Below are 18,536 nucleotides of genomic sequence, written 5' to 3'. Positions count from 1 at the left end.
CCCCACCCTGCGAAGCTCCTTACTCCACAAGTAGCTCCAGTGGATAAGATGCTACTCGGGGTAAGTAGGGGCAGCAGAATCTGTCTGGCGGTGGAAGGTGCAAAGCTGGGTCCATGGTTACGATCTCCCCAATAAACTCCTTTGGGCTCAGTCCCCTCAGGCTTCCATGCGGGCCAGGCGTTTTGGAAGGTGGGAAGACGCCCAGGCAGGGTGCTTTGGAAAACGCACCGTCCAAGCTCCGTTTTGTTTCTAAACGATGACGAACGTTCGCAGCAGCTGCAGTTAGCTACAGCGAGCTGCTGTCCGTCAATGCACCACAGGTTTTCTTTGGGCTCAGCCATAGGGAAGGAGCGTCCCGTTCCCAGCATTGCTCCTCTGCTTGTAGACACTGCTGGGTCCTAAAGCCCTTCTGTCTGTTGGCAATCACCAAGGGCTAGATCGTGCCTTTGGGCACAGGGATAGTGTGGAAACCGAGCCAGGCCAGGAGCAGCCCAAGAGCTGTGGTGTCTCTGAGATACCTCTGGAGTCCTCTCCCTATTCCCATCTTGCTCCCGCAGCACTCATAGACTCTAAGGCCAGAAGGGACCCTCATGATCATCTCGTCTGACCTCCTGCACCTCGCAGGCCACGGAACCTCCCCCACCCACTCCTGTGACAGACCCCTGACCTCTGGCTGAGTCACTGAAGTCCTCAAACCATGGTTTAAAAACTCCAGGTTACAGAGAATCCACCGTTTACTCTGGGTCTAATTTACTAGCCGTAAATTAACAGCTCCCAGCTCAGCTGCATTGGCCAGAGAGCAGGCACCACCCATTCCCTGCCTCGCCCCCGCCACCTGCTCGCTCCCGCACGCCCAGCCCTCGGGGCCAGGGCAGGGAGCCTGTGAAGAGGTGAGAGGGGAGCGCCTGCTCCCTGACATAGGGCTGGAGTCTGTGACACCCCGGCCCTCACGCAGCGCTGTAAATGGGCCCCACGCTGCAGCGCCCGGCAGACAGCGGGTCCCTGCTCTGAAGCGCTGGGAGCTAGGAGTCACCGGGGCGGGACAGCAAAGGGGGAGCGAGATCCAGCTCGCATGCGGACAGCCCGGCGGGAACCTGGTGGGAGTGACCTTCGCTTTGCCATGGGAATGAACCGGGGGCACCTCCCCCAGGCAGACTCGCCTGCCTTCTCCACCCCACCCCCGGGGGAGCTTTACCCTCAAGGCAGAGCATTGGCTTAATCACATCTAGCTCCCACAGAGGTCCCAGGGCCCTTCCTTTGGACCGTTCCCAGCCCGTCCTGCAAGGAGACGTCCCTCTGGGTGCAGAACGCAGGTTCCGTCAGAGAGGGGCCCTGTCCCAGACCCCTCCACCACCCCCAAGGCCTGGCTCTCCACGCCCTTTGTGCTCCGGGCTCCCAGGGAGTGTCCTGCTCATCTGCCCTTTGCCGTTCATTCCCCTGGGCTCTCCTGCAATTTAAACAAACGCCAGGGGAGAGGACGTGCCACCTGCACCCTCCCAGGCCTGGGGAAATCACTGCGGTTACACAATTGCTAAGCCCCTGCCTAGCCTGGAAGTTATTAATTAACCCCTGGACACTGACTGCAATGCACTGAAGCCTATCCCGGACTGCGGGGGAAGCACTCGGGCACATGTGCATCTTTGACCCCAGGGTACTGAGAGCAAGACACTTTCCAAGGCATATGCGTGGGACTCCCTAAACCTCACCTGTATCTGAACCCCTCACCCCTCAAATCCATCTCTCTTGGAAACATACAACAAGCTGTCATGGGCAAACATGCACCCCGAGGAAAGGGTGACACATTTTCCTTTCTCCCCTTGACCCAGAGAGGCTGGTAAATTAATTACAAAGACCAGGAAAGAGTGAAATAGACGAGGAGCGATCCAGGCCGCTCGCTGCCTCTGTAGCGTGTTTTGTTTCACACGAGAACGGTCACAGGACAGGAAAGGGGAAAAACGAGATTTCGTCTGAGTCTAATTTCCCCTGACACTGCAGATAATATGCACAATTCAGCTCCTCCTCATCGAGTCGCTGCATTGAATAAAGGGACTAATGAAACCTAATCTGCTTCCAAATATTTCCTGAGCCGTAACATTCGGAAGTGGGTTCTGAGGGTGGTTGGACTGGGGTTTCGCCTTGGCAGGTCATGAACACAGGACAGCCAATTGTGAAATACCGACTGTGCTTTCAAACCGCTTCCCACTCAACTCCAGGGCTGCCTGGGAGAGAATGTTGAACATAGACAGGATTTCGGTTTAGTCTCATCCCGACTAAGCATCTTACTTTAGACAACTCCATGTCTGGAGGCTTCTTCGTGACAAGATGTTTTGCTTTAGAGAGCCAAAGGATGGGATGCGTTTCTGCAGCAGACAGATGACCTGTGCCCCTTTAAGGTTGGAATGTCACCCGGGAGGTAATAAAAAGTGGTGTTTATTAACATTCATCTGGAGCACAGTTTGTATGTTGTTCTGGTCCTGAACCCCAATTCTTGGCATTCCCCCCAAGTACAGTCATAGGTCGGTTACAGGCTGCATTGAGTCCGACAACATGCTTTGGAGTTTCTTTGAAATTACAGGGTGTAGGGGGAAAAAAACCCTCAGCAGTTAAATGAGATTTATGTAATTAGGATTTGCACTGTCTTTCTATAGACTGGGGAAATTTCCCACTTGGCTACCAAGGTCTAGACAGGTGTCCAATCAATTAGGGAATTAGATGAACATTGATTTTCCCGATCAGTCCTAGTGCCCAGGGAAATCAGATGACGGCTAGGAACCATCTGTCAACCTTGGATGTAGCCAAATTTACTTAGCAGATAAGTCCAAAAAAATTCCACTGAGATCTCTAGCACATGAAAGAGCCGCATCTCACGGCTTTGATGTAATTACCATGAAACAGGACTGTTTAGCCAATAGGATCACACTATGCAAATAGCTGAGAGTCAGTTTCATGCTGAGTGGCTGAATCCCCTGGCAAAGCCAGAATTCTAGGACCGGGAAGAAAAAACAATTTGTTATTTACTGCTTGGAAGTGAAATTGAAAAGGCTAAAAAAAGATCCTCTACCTTAACCAGGGTCTGGGGAAGTTCTGCAATATGGGGGTTATGAAAACCTGCTGCAGTTTTGATCTGCATTTGGCTCCGTCCCAAAGCTCTAATCTCAAAGTGCAAAACTCTGTCAAAATCACCAGGTTTCGTATCAAAACTAGAAGAGCACAAAAATAATGGAGGAAAAAATGTGATATTTGCAATAGCTTTCTATGGACAAAGGCCAGTTGTTTATCTGTGAGTAGATTCATTCTACAGGAAACGTCAAACCTGCAGGTTTTGAGGTTTACAAATTCTGCTGTGATTCTCTCACACGGCCCTAGAATCATGAACCATGCAGAACAGACAATGACACAGGGCTTGATTCTGCTCTCACTTATACCTCCATGCATCTGATGAAGTGGGTTTTAGCTCACGAAACTTATGCCCAAATAAATGTGTTAGTCTCTAAGGTGCCACAAGTACTCCTTGTTCTTTTTACTTATACCTATGTAATTCAGGAGTAACTAACCCCGCTGACATCAGAAGAGCTACACTGGTGCTTTATAACACTCCAGCAGCCAGCCCTCGCGTTGCCAAAGGAGAGCGTCACTGAATACCCTGCAGGGAGAAATTCACAGGGTCCGGATCAGGGACAGGGAATGGGAGTCTTTCCTCTCTAGACGCAGGCCAGCGGCAGAGTGGCCGAGAGCCATTCCCGTCAGATTTTGGGTAGGATGATCTGGACCGTCTCAGCCCAGTTCTTATCTGCCATCACCGCTACAACATGCTCCCCTTGTTGGATGTTGTCACAGGTTCAGGGTAATTGTTCCTGTATTTCCCCTCCGGGATCACTCGAGGGCACCCACTTAAGGTTTCCGGCTCCCAGTTCTCTGGGCCGAGACCCGCGTCTCTCTCCACCCGACCAGGTAGCCAAACACTGCAGGAATCTGGAAACGCTACCTGGACAGGCAACTTCAGTCAAAAAAGTGAACAGAACGCTGGGAATAATTAAGAACGGTGAGCTGAGAACAAGCCCATTTAATGGATGTGAATTGATAAATCAATTGCAGGTTTGCTCTGAGCTAGGTCTAGGGTCACAAGATGGAACAGCCCTCCTGCACCATGGTCCAAGAGCTTAGTTTGAACCAACAACCTTCAGCACCAAACCACAGACTTGAGCTAGAGGAGTAACTCCATTATCTGGTGCCAGTAGTAAGCGCTTATCCTCTGTGGATGCACAACACCCACATTGCCAGGGCACCCAGCCCAAGTGTGGCTTTATAACCACTCACAAAACTGGGTGAGGTCTGCACGTTTACAGGCTCCTGCACACAAATTTCGTACGTCTCTCTTTGCAACACCAGATCTCTAAGCAAGGTCAAATGTTACCAAACAAACACCCAGGAGGGGAGAGGAAACTATCTGTATACAAGATTTTAATGTTTGTGGGTTTAAACCGGTTTGTGATTATATTAATGTGTGGTCTCATAGACTCATAGACATTAAGGTCAGAAGGGACCATTATGATCATCTGGTCTGACCCCCTGCATGCTGCAGGCCGCAAGACCCTTCCCTGGACTCTACCGTTGAAGTCCCCAATCCTGTGTTTTAGTGACTTCAATCGGCTGAGACCCTCCTGCTAGTGATCCCTGCCCCATGCTGCGGAGGAAGGCGAAAAACCTCCAGAGGCCCAGCCAATCTACCCTGGAGGAAAATTCCTTCCCGACCCCAAATATGGCGATCAGTAATACCCCGAGCATATAGGCAAGAGTCTCTAGCCTGACCCTTGTTGGCCATTATGCTGTTCATGTACCATTGCTTGGTTTTCATTGGCTACTATGTTTTATCATTAAACCATTCCCTCCATAAACTTATCCAACTTAATCTTAAAACCAGACAGGTCCGTCGCCCCCACCGTTTCCCTCGGAAGGCCGTTCCAATATTTCACCCCTCTGATGGTCAGAAACCTTCGTCTAATTTCAAGCCTAAACTTCCCCCCGGCCAGTTTGTATCCATTCGTTCTCGTGTCCACATTAGTACTAAACTGGAATAATTCCTCTCCCTCCCTTGTATTAACCCCTCTGATATATTTAAAGATAGCAATCATATCCCCCCTCAGCCTTCGCTTTGTCAGACTAAACAACCCAAGCTCCTCTAATCTCTTTTCATACGACAGGTTTTCCATTCCTCTGATCATCTTAGTTGCCCTTCTCTGCACCCATTCCAGTTTGAGTTCATCCTTTTTAAACATGGGAGACCAGAACTGCACACAGTACTCCAAATGAGGTCTCACCAGCGCCTTATACAACGGAAGCAGGACCTCCCTATCTCTACTAGATATACCTCGCCTAATACATCCCAAGACCACATTGGCTTTTTTCACCGCCACGTCACATTGCCGACTCATAGTCATCCTGCAGTCCACAAGGACCCCTAGGTCCTTCTCCTCTTCCGTTACTTCTAACCAATGCGTCCCCATCTTGTAACTAAAATTGTTATTATTCGTCCCCAAGTGCATCACCTTACACTTTTTACTATTAAATTTCATCCTATTTCTGATACTCCAATTCACAAGCTCATTCAAGTCTCCCTGCAGAGTATCCCTATCCTCCTCCGAGTTTGCAACTCCTCCCACCTTCGTATCATCCGCAAACTTTATCAGCCCACTCTTGCAATCGGTCCCGAGGTCAGTTATAAATAGATTAAATAAGATGGGTCCCAAAACCGAACCTTGAGGCACTCCACTAGTAACCTCCTTCCAACCCGACAATTCACCCTTTAATACGACCCGCTGCATTCTCCCCATTAACCAATTCCCTATCCACCTCTGGATTTTCATATCGATCCCCATGTTTTTCATTTTAACCAATAGTTCCTCATGGGGTACTGTATCAAACGCTTTACTGAAATCCAGGTATATTAGGTCCACCGCATTTCCCTTATCTAATAAATCCGTTACTTTCTCAAAGAAGGAGATCAGATTCGTTTGGCACGATCTGCCCTTCGTAAAACCATGCTGTAATTTATCGCATTTGCCATTAACTTCAAGGTCCTCAACTAGTTTCTCTTTCAGAATCTTCTCCAGTACCTTGCACACTACTGATGTTAAACTAACAGGCCTATAGTTACCCGGGTCACTTTTTTTCCCTTTCTTGAAAATAGGAACCACATTGGCTATTCTCCAGTCTAACGGGACCACCCCCGAGTTTACAGATTCATTAAATATAGTCGCTAATGGGCCTGCTATTTCCCGCGCCAATTCCTTCAATATTCTCGGATGAAGATCGTCCGGTCCACCCGACTTAGTCCCATTAAGGCGTTCTAGTTTTGTTTCTACCTCGGATGCGGTAATCCCCCATCCCGTATGCCCCTCTGTAACAGTGCTAGTATCCCTAATACCTTCATTGGCCTCATTAAACACTGATGCAAAATATTCATTGAGATATTGCGCCATGCCTAGATTATCTTTAATCTCCTCTCCGGCTATAGTCTTCAGCGGTCCCACTTCTTCTTTCTTTGCTTTCTTCCTATTTATATGGCTGTAAAACCTCTTACTATTACTTTTAATTCCCCTCGCTAAGTCCAACTCTTCCCGGCCTTTGGCCTTTCTCACTCTATCTCTACATTCTCTGACTTCGCTAAGGTAAGTTTCCTTACTGATCCCTCCCCTCTTCCACTCTTTGTACGCTTTCTGTTTTTTCCTAATCGCCCCTTTCAGCCGGTCGCTCATCCAGCTGGTCAGTCAGGTATTTTTAACAAAACAACCCAGCAAGACAGTCTGGTCTCCTGGTTGTGACTGAATCAAAAAGCCAATTGATTGGTGCTCTGCAGATTCCTGTGATCTCACCAGAGATCTCCCTAGGGTGTACATATAGCCCACAGTCACCGGCGGCACCATCCTACTCCTCCACCTCCTGTCCCCCCTCCGTGTAAGACATCAAGGCAGCCTGAAGCCCTGAATGGGCACACCCCGCCTCTCAGTGGTGTCAGGGCACGGTGCCAAGCTGGGAGGCCAGGCCAAAGCGGGTTGTAATCACCTGAGAGCCATGAGGTCAGTTTGCCCTGGCATTAATCCTGGTGCTTGGCCTCGGTCATTGGAGCCAGATGCCCTGCCGCAGCAAGACCTGACCATTACCGATTCCGGGGTACAACATACCTGCTCCTTCCAGCAGAGCTCCGACTGTGCTCTCCCCGCACATAGCCAGAGAGAGAAGAGGGGTTTCTGCAGATGATTCCCGCCAGCAGTAATGGGACTAGATGATCATAAAGGGTCCCTGTAGCGGGGCGGCCTGGCTTCCAGGCGCCCCAGGAAGGGACGAGCCCCACCCCGGAACTACTACAGTCCCTTTTAGCGTTCGCATCTAGAACATCCCAGACGCAAACTGCCACCACAAAGATTAATGCTTTGCGTTTCCGCAGCACTGCCACCGCAAGATGGCAAAGGGCTGTTATGACAAACATGGAGCTCCCAGCCCCCTACTGGGAGGCCAGTGTCATTGTTCCCATTTCATAGATGGGGAAACTGAGGCAAGGGGAGGCGTAACTTGCCCAAAGCCACAAAGTAAGGTCAATGGCAGGGCTGTGACTAGAATCCAGCAGCTGTGATGCCCTGTCTGTGGCCTAACCATTAAGCATGCTTCCCCTCTCAGGTCTATCTCCTCTCTCTGCATCCATCCAGGAACACATCTGAGGAGGCCAAGCCAAACACTGTACCAATGGGACAGGCAAAGCATCAAGCAAGTGACAAATTACGTGCCAATGCCCAACCATAACTCAGACCTAGTTCCTTGGTTATTTCCTTGGACAGCATATTATGAACATGTATGAAATGGGGCGCATGAGTTCATATCAACTAGACGTGCAAATTGGATGGGAGACACCCGTATTCCTGATAAGGTGAGCCACGCTGAGCAGTCCTGTCACTCTATACTGCTTCTCTGGCTCACTTATTGGACGTGGAGAAGCTGGGAGTGTAGTTTGAAGATAAGACTGGTCCTCAAGTTATTAACTAATGTAAGTAGGTTGGGATTATTAAGGGTGATTTTCAGTCCTCTGATGTGTGCACTGAACAAAAGAACGGCCCTACTGGGTCAGACCAAAGGTCCATCTAGCCCAGTACCCTGTCTTCTGAAAGTGGCCAATGCCAGGTGCCCCAGAGGGAATGAACAGAACAGGGAATCTTCCAGTGATCCATCCCCTGTTGCCCATTCCCAGCTTCTGGCAAACAGAGGCTAGGGACACCATCCCTGTCCATTCTGGCTAATAGCCATCGATGGACCTATCCTCCATGGATTTATCTAGTTCTTTTTTGAACCCTGATATGGTCTTGGCCTTCACAACATCCTCCGGCAAGGAGTTCCACGGGTTGACTGTGTGTTGTGTGAAGAAATACTTCCTTTTGTTTGTTTTAAGCCTGATGCCTATTCATTTCATTGGGTGACCCCTAGTTCTTGTGTTATGAGAAGGAGTAAATTACACGTCCTTATTTACTTTCTCCAGACCAGTCATGATTTTATAGACCTCAATCATATTTCCCCCCTTAGCCGTCTCTTTTCCAAGCTGACAAGTCCCAGTCTTATTAACCTCTCCTCAGACAGAACCCGTTCTATACCCCTAATCATTTTTGTTGCCCTTTTCTGGACCTTTTCCAATTCCAATATATTTTTTTGAGCTGGGGCGACCACATCTGCACTCAGTATTCAAGATGTGGGCGTACCATGGATTTATATAGAGGCAACATGGTATTTTCTGTCCTATTATCTAACCCTTTCTTATTTATTCCCAGCATTCTGTTCGCTTTTTTGACTGAAGCTGCCTGTCGGTTGAATTGAAAGGGAGCATGGGGGAGTGAGTGGTCTGTCTGTGTCCCGATGCTAGGTTGGGTGTGGATGTTGCCTAGCCTCAGAGAATTGCAAATTTTAAAGCCAGCAGGGACCGTTGTGATCATCTAGTCTGACCTGCATCACACAGGCCCTAATTCCTGTCTGAACTAGAGCGGCTGTTTAAAAAAAAATCCACTCACAATTGAAAAATTGCCAGTGATGGAGATACGATAACGCTCGACTTCAGTAAGACTTTTGATACTGTCTCACGTGACTTTCTCTTGAGCAGACTAGGGAAATACAACCTAGATGGAGCTACTATAAGGTGGGTACACAACTGGTTGGAAAATCATACTCAGAGAGAAGTTATCAATAGTCCAGGCCAGGCTGGAAGGGCATAACGAGTGGGGTCCCACAGGGATCTATTCTGGGTCTGGTTCTATTCAATATCTCCAGAAATGATTGGGATAATGGCATAGAGAGTCCACTGATAAAGTCTGTGGATAATACCAACAAACATGATTACAGATCTAGAAAACACGACCTACAAGGGAAGATTGAAAAAGTTGGGTTTGTTTAGTCTGGAGAAGAGAACATTGAGGCGGGACATGATAACGGTCTTTAAGTATGTACAAAGAGGAGGGTGGTAAATTGTTCTCCTTATCCACCGAGGACAGGACAAGAAGCAATGGGCTTAAATTGCAGCAAGGGAGATTTAGGTTAGACAGTAGGAAAAACTTCCTGTCGGGGTAGCTAAGCACTGGAATAAATTGCTGAGGTAGGTTGTGGAATCTCTGTCAAGGGAGGTTTCTAAGAGCAGGTTAGACAAACCCGTGGCAGGGATGGTCTAGATCAGCAGTTCTCAAATGTGGGTCGGGACCCCATGTTAACGAGGTTAGCAGGTCTGGTCGGATTTAGACTTGCTGGGGCCGTCGCTGAAGCCCGAGCACCACCGCCCGGGGCCGAAGCCCGAGGGCTTTAGCCCTGGGCGTCGGGACTCAGATTATAGGCCCCTGCCTTTGAGCTTTGGCTTTGTTCCCCCCCCACACACACAACAAGGGGCTCGGGCTGGTTCAGGCTTCGGTCCCCCCTCCTGGGGCCATGTCGCAATTTTTATTATCAAAAGGAGGTCACGATGCAATGAAGTTTGAGAGATAAAACTTAGTCCTGCCTCAGTGCAGGGGACTGGACTAGATTGTCTACTGAGGTCCCTTCCACTCCGATGATTCTATGAACCCACCACAACCCCTTGGTAAATCTTTCCAATGGTTAATTACCCTTCAATTGGCCTTAGCTTCTACTCCTAGTCATTAGACTTTGTTCTGCCTTTGCCAGTAGCTTGAAGGGCCCCCTAATATCAGAGATCTTCCCCCTGCCTAGGAACACACAGACCCTGATTCAGTCACCGCTCTGAGCTTTCCCTTCCATGAGCTAAACAGACCGAGCTCCTGAATTCTTTCATTGTAAGGCAGGTTTTCCAGACCTGCGCTCCGGATTCCTATTTAATGCTCGCGGTGTTCTGAGCAAATGCTCTCGAGCGCTAAATTAACCCAGTTTTCCATGTGTGACTCCACAGGCTTTGCAAACAGATCTTCAGCGAGGCCTGAATTTCAGCCTCTGACCGGGTCGCATTTAGCAACAGCTTATAAAACTCCGTCTCCTTTACAAAAATAGGAGAGTCCTGGAAAGGGGCTGTCGGAGCCCAGCCGGGCACATGTCATTTTCCAAGGCAGGAAAGCTGCCCTCTGACTCTCCATCGCACGCAGCATCACGGGGAGCGGCTCAAATATTTACCGTCTGACGGCGTGATGGGAGCCAGTTTACGGTTTAGCTGGAACTCTCGGCCCTCGGCTGGTTATTTCTGGGCGGCCAGTTTGGAACATGCCCAGGCTGCCCCCCATTTCCCCATGAGCCAGTGCCCACTGCTTTCAGGTCCCCTGCAAGCACCTGCGTTACAGCTGCAGGGTGTGTGTGCGGGGGGAATGGCTGGACCTGCTCCGATGAGAATCAGCCACCGCCATCACCCTAAACTCTGCCTTTCACCCTAGCGAGCTTTACACATTGTATACAGGCAGCAAGCCTGAAATGCGGCCCGCTCTGGGGTGGAGGGACCCTGCTGCACGGAACTCGGTTTCTCTGACACAAGGCTGAGCCAACCCTCCCATGTGGCTATCAGGTCCTTACCCATTATCATGGCATCCAACCACGTTACAATCGCTAACCCTTTCTCCTGTACTAACCTTCCTAGGCAGGGAAACTGTGGCTTTAGGACCTTCCAAACCTGCTACTCAGCTCTCTAAGCAGCCCGCTCCGGGGGTACGCAATGCTCTCCAGTGTCTCTAAGCAGGGGTGAAGATACGGCAGCGCCATCAGCGGCTACAGGGGGCTGCCAGGCGGGCACTCAGAAATCCCTGTGAGCTAAGATGCAATCAGAGAAGCTTCCACGCTGTTCTCCTGACCTTGGTTCTCTGTCCCTTGGAATCCATCCATCCACCTACACCTGCTGTGCTGGGCGCAGGATCAATCTCTCTCTGTCCCCATAGTACTCAGGCACGGAACAGACTCACTCCCAATCCCCGTCCCGGAGCTGGCAGCCTGCCACGTGCTCCCCTGCGCACCAGGAAGGATGTATCCCGCCAGGCAGGGTGGCTAGCAGCATCCTTGCTCACCGCTGCCCGGTGGCACACAGGCTGGGCTGATTGGGAGGGACAGCGGCTGGCCCGGGGGGATGGGGAGGCAGCTCCTCGTGCGGCTGATCTTGCACAAGTCCCCGGGGACACGCACTGCACCGAGGGGACGACATCCTTGGCACAGGGATGGGGGAAGCCCTGGATCCGTGCTGGGGGCTCCCTCTTCAGGATCCTGCCACAGGCAGACGGAGCAGGGGGGTTGGGACAGACAGGGAGGGGCTGGTCGGAGGGGATTTCTCACCTCTCAGCCCCTTCCCCACCTTGTCCCACAAAACTATCCCTTGCCCCCTCCCCTCTCTGCTCCCAAACCCTCTCCCCCATCCCGGCTGCCTCCCTTGCTGTCCCCAATTCTGTATCTGAATTCAATGCTGTGTCTATACCAGGGCAGGTTCTCTGGCCTCCGTTAGACAGGGAGGCTCAGAACAGGGGGTCCCTTCCGGACTTGGGATCTGTGAATCTGCCTGTCTCTCCTCAACCTCCCCACTTTCAGCACTCCCAGTTCACTGGGTCCATTCCCAGCCAGCTGCCTCCCCAGTGCCGTTAGCCCCGGGCTAGATACTCCCACCTCGCCCGGGGCTGCCAGGAGACAAAAGGGCCCCTGGTGCCTGGCAGGGGCTGCCGTACCCGGGCGCAGAACTCACCTTTCATGGTCCTCTCGCAGGGGTCCAAGCAAGCGCGTTCTGGGGCGAGGAACACACGGGAAGGGAGGCTGGTCAGCCCCTGGATGGGAAAGGCCCCACAGCCCCCTCCCTGCCGACACTTCCCCCGCTTAGCGCTCTGCACTGGGGTCGCCTCTCCTCGCGGGCATCCCCGTCTGGCCTGCTGGGCTTCAACGAGCCGAGTGCATGATCCTGGCTCCTCCCGGCTCCCCCTTTCCTCTCTCCCTCTCGCTCCTTGGTCGGGAGCCCAGATCAACTTCCTCGCTATTTCAAAACCACCCCGAGCAGCGGGTCTCCCCCGGCAGCCTCCACTCCTCCCATGGCCGCGGCCTGGGGTGAGCCGGCCTCGGAGTTCTCTCCGCCCGAGCTCGCCCGCCCGCCGGAATACAACACACAAAGTATGTGCTGGAGAAGACAGGCTGCTCCCCGCTCCCTCCCGCCAGCCCTAATTGCTAACAAATGTCCAGGCTCCAGCAAAGAGCGGGGACTCTGCCGGGTGGGAGGAACGGGGCGGGGGGAGCGGAGGGCAGCTGGGGTGGAGAAGGGGCCTCCCCAGAGCTGGGGTTTCACTAGCTGCAAAATTCAGTTGGCTCTGAGCATCTACAAAACTCCAGGAGTGTTTGGAGCTGAGGGGCTGGGTCTGCCCGTCTATAGAAATCAGGGGCAGTTGGGATCCAGTTCAGACCCACATTCAGGAGGGAGGGAGCTGGGTTAGTGATGCTGGTCCTGCCAATCACTGGCTTGGGGAGAGCTGGCACCTGGCTTGGGGAGAGCAGGTTTCCCGAGCTGGGTTCCTGGGTCAGTCCATTTACAGAAATAGGGGCCAACGGGGCATTTGGGGGAACGATGTTCCGATCTGGGGTGCTGGGTCGGTCGGCCACAGAGACGGGGAAAGCGGAACCACGTTAACCCTTTCGCTGCTGCTGCTGCAGTGTGTGGTCAGCACGTGAGCGGAGGGGCTGGCACGCAGAGAAAGGGCAGCTTCAGTTCCTCACCCGCTGAGCGGCTCCCACATGTGCTGTTCTAGACAGTGGAGCACAGTCACTGGCGTTTGGCAACGGCTTTTGGGGAACTGGCACCCAAACCAGTTTGGAAGTGGTTCCCAGTGTCTTGTAGACACAACAAATCCTGCATCTTGGCAGGGGGATTGACTACATGACCCCTGCGGTCCCTTCTAACCCTGTGGTTCCAGGTTTCTAGGATTCCCTGCTCTGAGCAATCCCCCGCCTGGAGTGTCTCACCAAGACCCTGCCAATACTTGCTGGGGATGGTGACGGAATCCAAGGGTGCATCTAAAAATGGGCTCTTCTGGTTGCAAAGGGACCCCCCCCCCAAGTAATTACAGTCTGTAGCAACTCGTGACAAGTGCACAAAGCACAGGAAGAAGACTGCAGGGCGATGTGGTTATTTCCTGGGGGGTCTAAGTTAAGTCCCGGCGCATTTCACGAGGCAGAGCCGGTCCGTCGACAACAGCTTGGGCCGGCGAGTGCACCGTGGCCACGGGAAATGGTCGGATTTGGAGGCACTCTGGCGGTGACTTTGACCCCAGATGGCACAGCCACCAACGCTCCTGGTGTATTGCAGCAACAGCAAGGGATTCTGGGCAGGGGCCCACAGAATTCAGGGCAATGGGGACTTGGGCAGCTTGTGGGACGCTGTGGGACCAGGCTGAGAACTCCAGGGGGTATCTCAGGTAGCAATCCCCCATGGCGGTGAAGAGCTAGGCCTAGGCTGTCATGACTCTACCAGGGGTGCTGGGCACAGAGAGACCTGGTGGCTCTCTCTGACTCATGATACGTGCTGCCTGGTGTCACCGTGCAGGGTCTCCCTAAGCCCTGGCCTGGACTCCACAGTCAGGGAACCCTAAACTTCCTATTTGGGGGGCTGGTGTCTCTGGGCCTGCACCTTGGGCACAGCGAGCCCTCCTTGCTCTGGGCAGGGTCCCAGTGGACGCCTGACCCCATTTGCCAGCGAGGAACGCCACACTAGCGGGGGTGATGGGAGCCAGGCAAAGAAGCCAAGAAATGCTGCATGCTTCTCTCTAGCCTTGGAGTCAGACCTGAGACGGGCTGCGTGCCCTCTGCTGTGGGAAAGGGAAGCGAGAGCACAGAACGCAGCCTTCAAGTCCAGTGCTCCTTTGATGGCTCTGCAGACCGAAGGCCCCTGACGCAGTGTGGGCAGCACGGACCTCCCCACCGGAGGGACCCTGCTCTAGGGCTGAGCATGTGCCATGCCTGTGATGGTGCAATGGCTGGGCAGTTCAGCTCTGATCCTCAAAGGTATTTAGGCACATAACTCCCATTGATTTAGATCAGGGGTCGGCAACCTTTGGGAAGTAGTGTGCCAAGTCATTAATTTAAGGTTTCGCGTGCCAGTAAAAGGTTCCGCGTGCCAGACAGGGTCCCGGCCGCCGGCCCCACTCAGCCCACTGCCAGCCTGGGTTCTGTCCATCCAGGCCAGCAGCGGGACCCCGGCTGGCAAGGGGCCGGCGACCAGAACCCCAGACCGGCAGCGGGCTAAGCAGCTGATCTGGGGTTCTGTAATCCAGGCTGGCAGCGGTCTGAGCGGGGCCGGTGGCTGGGACCCTGGCTGGCAGCAGCGTGCCATTAAAAATCAGTACGCGTGCCGCCTTTGGCCCGCGTGCTGCAGGTTGCCGACCCCTGATTTAGATCATGGCATAGAGAGTACACTTACAAAGTGTGTGGACGATACCAAGCTGAGAGGGGTTGCAAGTGTTTCGGAGGACAGGATTAAAATTCAAAATGATCTGGACAAACTGGAGAAACGATCTGAAGTAAATAGGATGAAATTCAATAAGAAGAAATGCAAAGTACTGCACTTAAGAAGGAAGAAGCAGTTGCACACGTACACAATGGGAAATGACTGCCCAGGAAGGAGTACTGTGGAAAGGGGTCTGGGGGTCATAGTGGATCACAAGCTAAATATGAGTCAACAGTGTAACGCCGTTGCAGAAAAAGAAAACATCATTTTGGGATGTATTAGCAGGAGTGTTGTAAGCAAGACACGAGAAGTCATTCTTCTGCTCTACTCTGCGCTAATTAGGCCTCAACTGGAGTATTGTGTCCAGTTCTGGGCGCCACATTTCAGGAAAGATGTGGAGAAACTGGAGAAAGTCCAGAGAAGAGCAACAAAAACGATGAAAGGTCTAGAAAACATGACCTATGAGGGAAGATTGAAAAAATCTGGTTTATTTAGTCTGGAGAAGAGAAGACTGAGGGGGGACATGATAAGAGTTTTCAAGTACATATAAGGTTGTTACAAGGAGGAGAGAGAAAAATTGGTCTTCTTAATCTTTGAGGATAGGACAAGAAGCAATGGGCTTAAATTGCAGCACAGGGGTTAGGTTGGATTTTAGGAAAAACTTCCTAACTGTCAGAGTGGTTAAGCACTGGAATAAATTACCTAGACAGGTTGTGGAAGCTCCATTGTTAGAGATTTTTAAAAGCAGGTCAGGAATGGTCTAGATAATACTTAGTCCTGCTATGAGTGCAGGGGACTGGACTAGATGACCTCTCAAGGTCCCTTCTAATCCTATGATTCTATAAATTAGGCACCTAAATACTGCTGAGGATATGGGCCTCAGACACCTCTCTCCTAGGGCCCGAACAAGACCCCACTGACTAATTTTGCCTGATCAATAGCTGCTTCATGATGCCCAAGCTGGACTGGATTTGAACCCATGACGTAGGGGCATGCTACCCCTACCGGCCCAGGGAGCCATCTCCCAAGAGATGCACGCTTAGCCAACCCCATGACCGAGATCCAGACGCAATCCCAAGCTCCCTCAGGAGCTAGGGGAGGCAAGTTGCACTGGAGGAATCAATCCAGTTGTAGGTCATTATAGACAAAAGCCTGAGCCGGGGAGGTTACCAGCAGAGTTTCATCCAAGCGTTCCCAGATTCCTGCAGTGTTTGGCCGGAACATGACTTGATCCCGTACCGCAAAGCACCATTATACACCACAGGCCTATACACAGGTGCCATCAGGCCTCACCCATTTTATAACAAAAGCCCCACTCACATGTGGTATTTATGCTAGTTAGGGATGGGGTTAGACCCTATATATTCTCTTGGCCCAGTCGCTTCACTGCTGGGCTGGTGAACTGGGTTAGAACCTAAGGGCCAGGGCAATGTATAGGCCCCCTAACGGCACCCTCTAGTTAATATAAGTCTACGTGTGGGTGCAGGTTACATTATGAAATTTACCAACAGCCTCAAACACCCCGAGCCCTTCTGGTCTGGGAAGATGCCTGAAGCAGGCAGGGCTGAGGGTGGGGCAGGGAGAAAGGGCAGCAAGACTGGAAAAAGAAGTGGTGCAGCGGAGAGATGAGAAGGGTTAAAAAGCCACGTGCAGCCTCCGAGCATCTGCCAAGCATCCCCTGTCCGCAGCCCTGCCCAGAGTGACAGAAGGGGCAGTTTCCTGCAATCTGCTTGGAAAAACCTTATTGAACGACGTTTAAGTAGTCCATTGTGCTAAATACAAAGGGGGTGTTTTACTGTGGGCGAGGATCGTATGTAACCTTTCTGCAGGGGATCAATGGGACGGGAACTCTGGGAAGCGTTCTGAACTTCAAAGGACTCGACAGTGACGAAAAGGGACTCTGGGGACAAAGAGTATCAAATGCCTGGGGAAAGTCTAGCGGGAGGCGAATGCAAATGTAAATTTCCACCTCCGGTTACGCAAAAACTCAGGCTTTGAAGCTACCCCCTGAGAGGGGCGATTGTCTGCGGATTGCCTGTTCCTAAAGATCAAAGGTCCAGGTGATATAAAGAAACAGGCCGAGCGGCCCAGCTAAACTGAGTTGAGGCTGTGGCAAACTTGCAAAACGCTGTGGTGGGGTTGGAAGGACTGACTCTTCCCAGAGCCCTGGTTGGAATTGGGGTGATCTTTGGTTAGCACATGTGTAGGTTCTTGGAGTCTTTTTACGATGTTTTCTTGGTAATGCTTTCACCTTAAGAATAAAGGCACTTGCTTAGAAAGGGCGGGGTGGTCACTTCTAACTGGGGGCAATTACACTCTTTATGGCCTCTGAAGAGAGAGCAAAGCGCAGACCCTGGGCTGTTCAGGCAGTCTGGCTTGCTGGGGATATCGCAGTGTAGGCAGGGAAGTGTGCAGCCTGGGAAAACCCCGGTCAGGAGGGAGAGAGATGTGGGTCTCCACCCAAGAGAGGTGATGGCTGGGAATTAGAAGCCCAACAGTGGGTGCCTATAAGGGTGAAGTACAGGTGAAGTTATCCTGAACTGTGACTCAGATTCAGATTTTAAGGCCGGAAGGGACCATCATGACCATCTAGTGCGACCTCCTGCATGTTGCAGGCCAGAGAACCTCACCCCACCCACTCCTGTGATAGACCCACCACCTCTGGCTGAGTTACTGACATCCTCAAATCATGATGTCAAGACTTCCAGTTACAGAGAATCCACCACGTACACTAATTTAAACCTGCAAGTGATCCGTGCTCACACACTGAGGAAAGAAAAAAACAACCAATCACTGCCAATCTGACTCCAAATACGGCGATCAGTCAGTCTCTGAGCATGTCTGCAAGACCCACCAGCCAGACACCCAGAAAAGAATTCTCTGTACTAACTAAGAGCCCTTCACATCTAATGTCCTATCTCTGGCCACATGGGATTTTTGCTAGCTGTCGCTGATGGGCCACAAAATTTGTTAGTCTCTAAGGTGCCACAAGTACTCCTGTTCTTTATGCCATTGTAGGCAGTCTCATCATCCCATCCCCTCTATCAAGCTGAGTCTTGAAGCCAGTTAGGGTTTTGCCCCCATATCTTCCCTTGGAAGGCTGTTCCAGGACTTCACTCACCTGGGAATGAGCCACCCACCTCCTAAGGGCTGCTGTGCCATCCCTTCTGTGTGTCCCCCCCCCCCACACACACACACCTTGCGTCTCTCAATACACAAGGGCAAGGAGCAGGGAGGAAGGAGCACAACTTACCTGCTAGCCCCAGGGAGCCGGGATCTGGCTGCATAAGCTGTGGAGCGGGAGATACGCCTGGGGAGGTGATGCACACAGCAAAGAGAGGGCCAGGGGGAGCCACTGGGGACGTTGGCTGGAGAGGCTATGGGAGGATGGAGGAGAAGGCTGTGGGTAGAGAAAGAAGGGAAGGGAAGGGAGAAGAGAAGAGAAGAGGTAGATGGTAGTGAGAGGCCTGAATGGGTTTGTGGTTAATGGAGGGAGGGCAGGACTCCTGGGTTCTATTTCCAGCTCTACCACTAACTCTGGGCCTCAGTTTCCCCCTTCCCGAAGGGGGATGCTCTTCCTGGCCCATCTGTCCGGGGCAAAGGGGGCTGGAAGAAGGAG

General features: G+C 51.9%; 1 protein-coding gene across 7 annotated transcripts in view; it reads right to left on the bottom strand.

Moving 5' to 3' along the window:
• The window catches only part of SCARA3 (scavenger receptor class A member 3), a 46,318-nt gene that overhangs the window by 24,094 nt on the left and 3,688 nt on the right, over nt 1-18,536 (bottom strand). For 4 of the 7 annotated variants that reach the window (XM_054021939.1, XM_054021938.1, XM_054021944.1 and 1 more), the window contains exon 2: nt 18,171-18,317. In XM_054021939.1, coding sequence (XP_053877914.1) covers nt 18,171-18,204 — 34 coding nt within the window. In that variant the 5' untranslated portion in view covers nt 18,205-18,317. Of the gene's footprint in view, nt 1-12,178; nt 12,707-18,170; nt 18,318-18,536 lie in introns of those variants that run through there. The other 3 variants (XM_054021940.1, XM_054021943.1, XM_054021942.1) reach the window with 3 other exon arrangements.

This window comes from Malaclemys terrapin, chromosome 3 (assembly GCF_027887155.1).
Source record: "Malaclemys terrapin pileata isolate rMalTer1 chromosome 3, rMalTer1.hap1, whole genome shotgun sequence".
Taxonomy (NCBI): domain Eukaryota; kingdom Metazoa; phylum Chordata; order Testudines; family Emydidae; genus Malaclemys; species Malaclemys terrapin.
The sequence above is the reverse complement of the archived record's forward strand: the minus strand, read 5'-3'. Positions and strand labels throughout refer to the sequence as shown.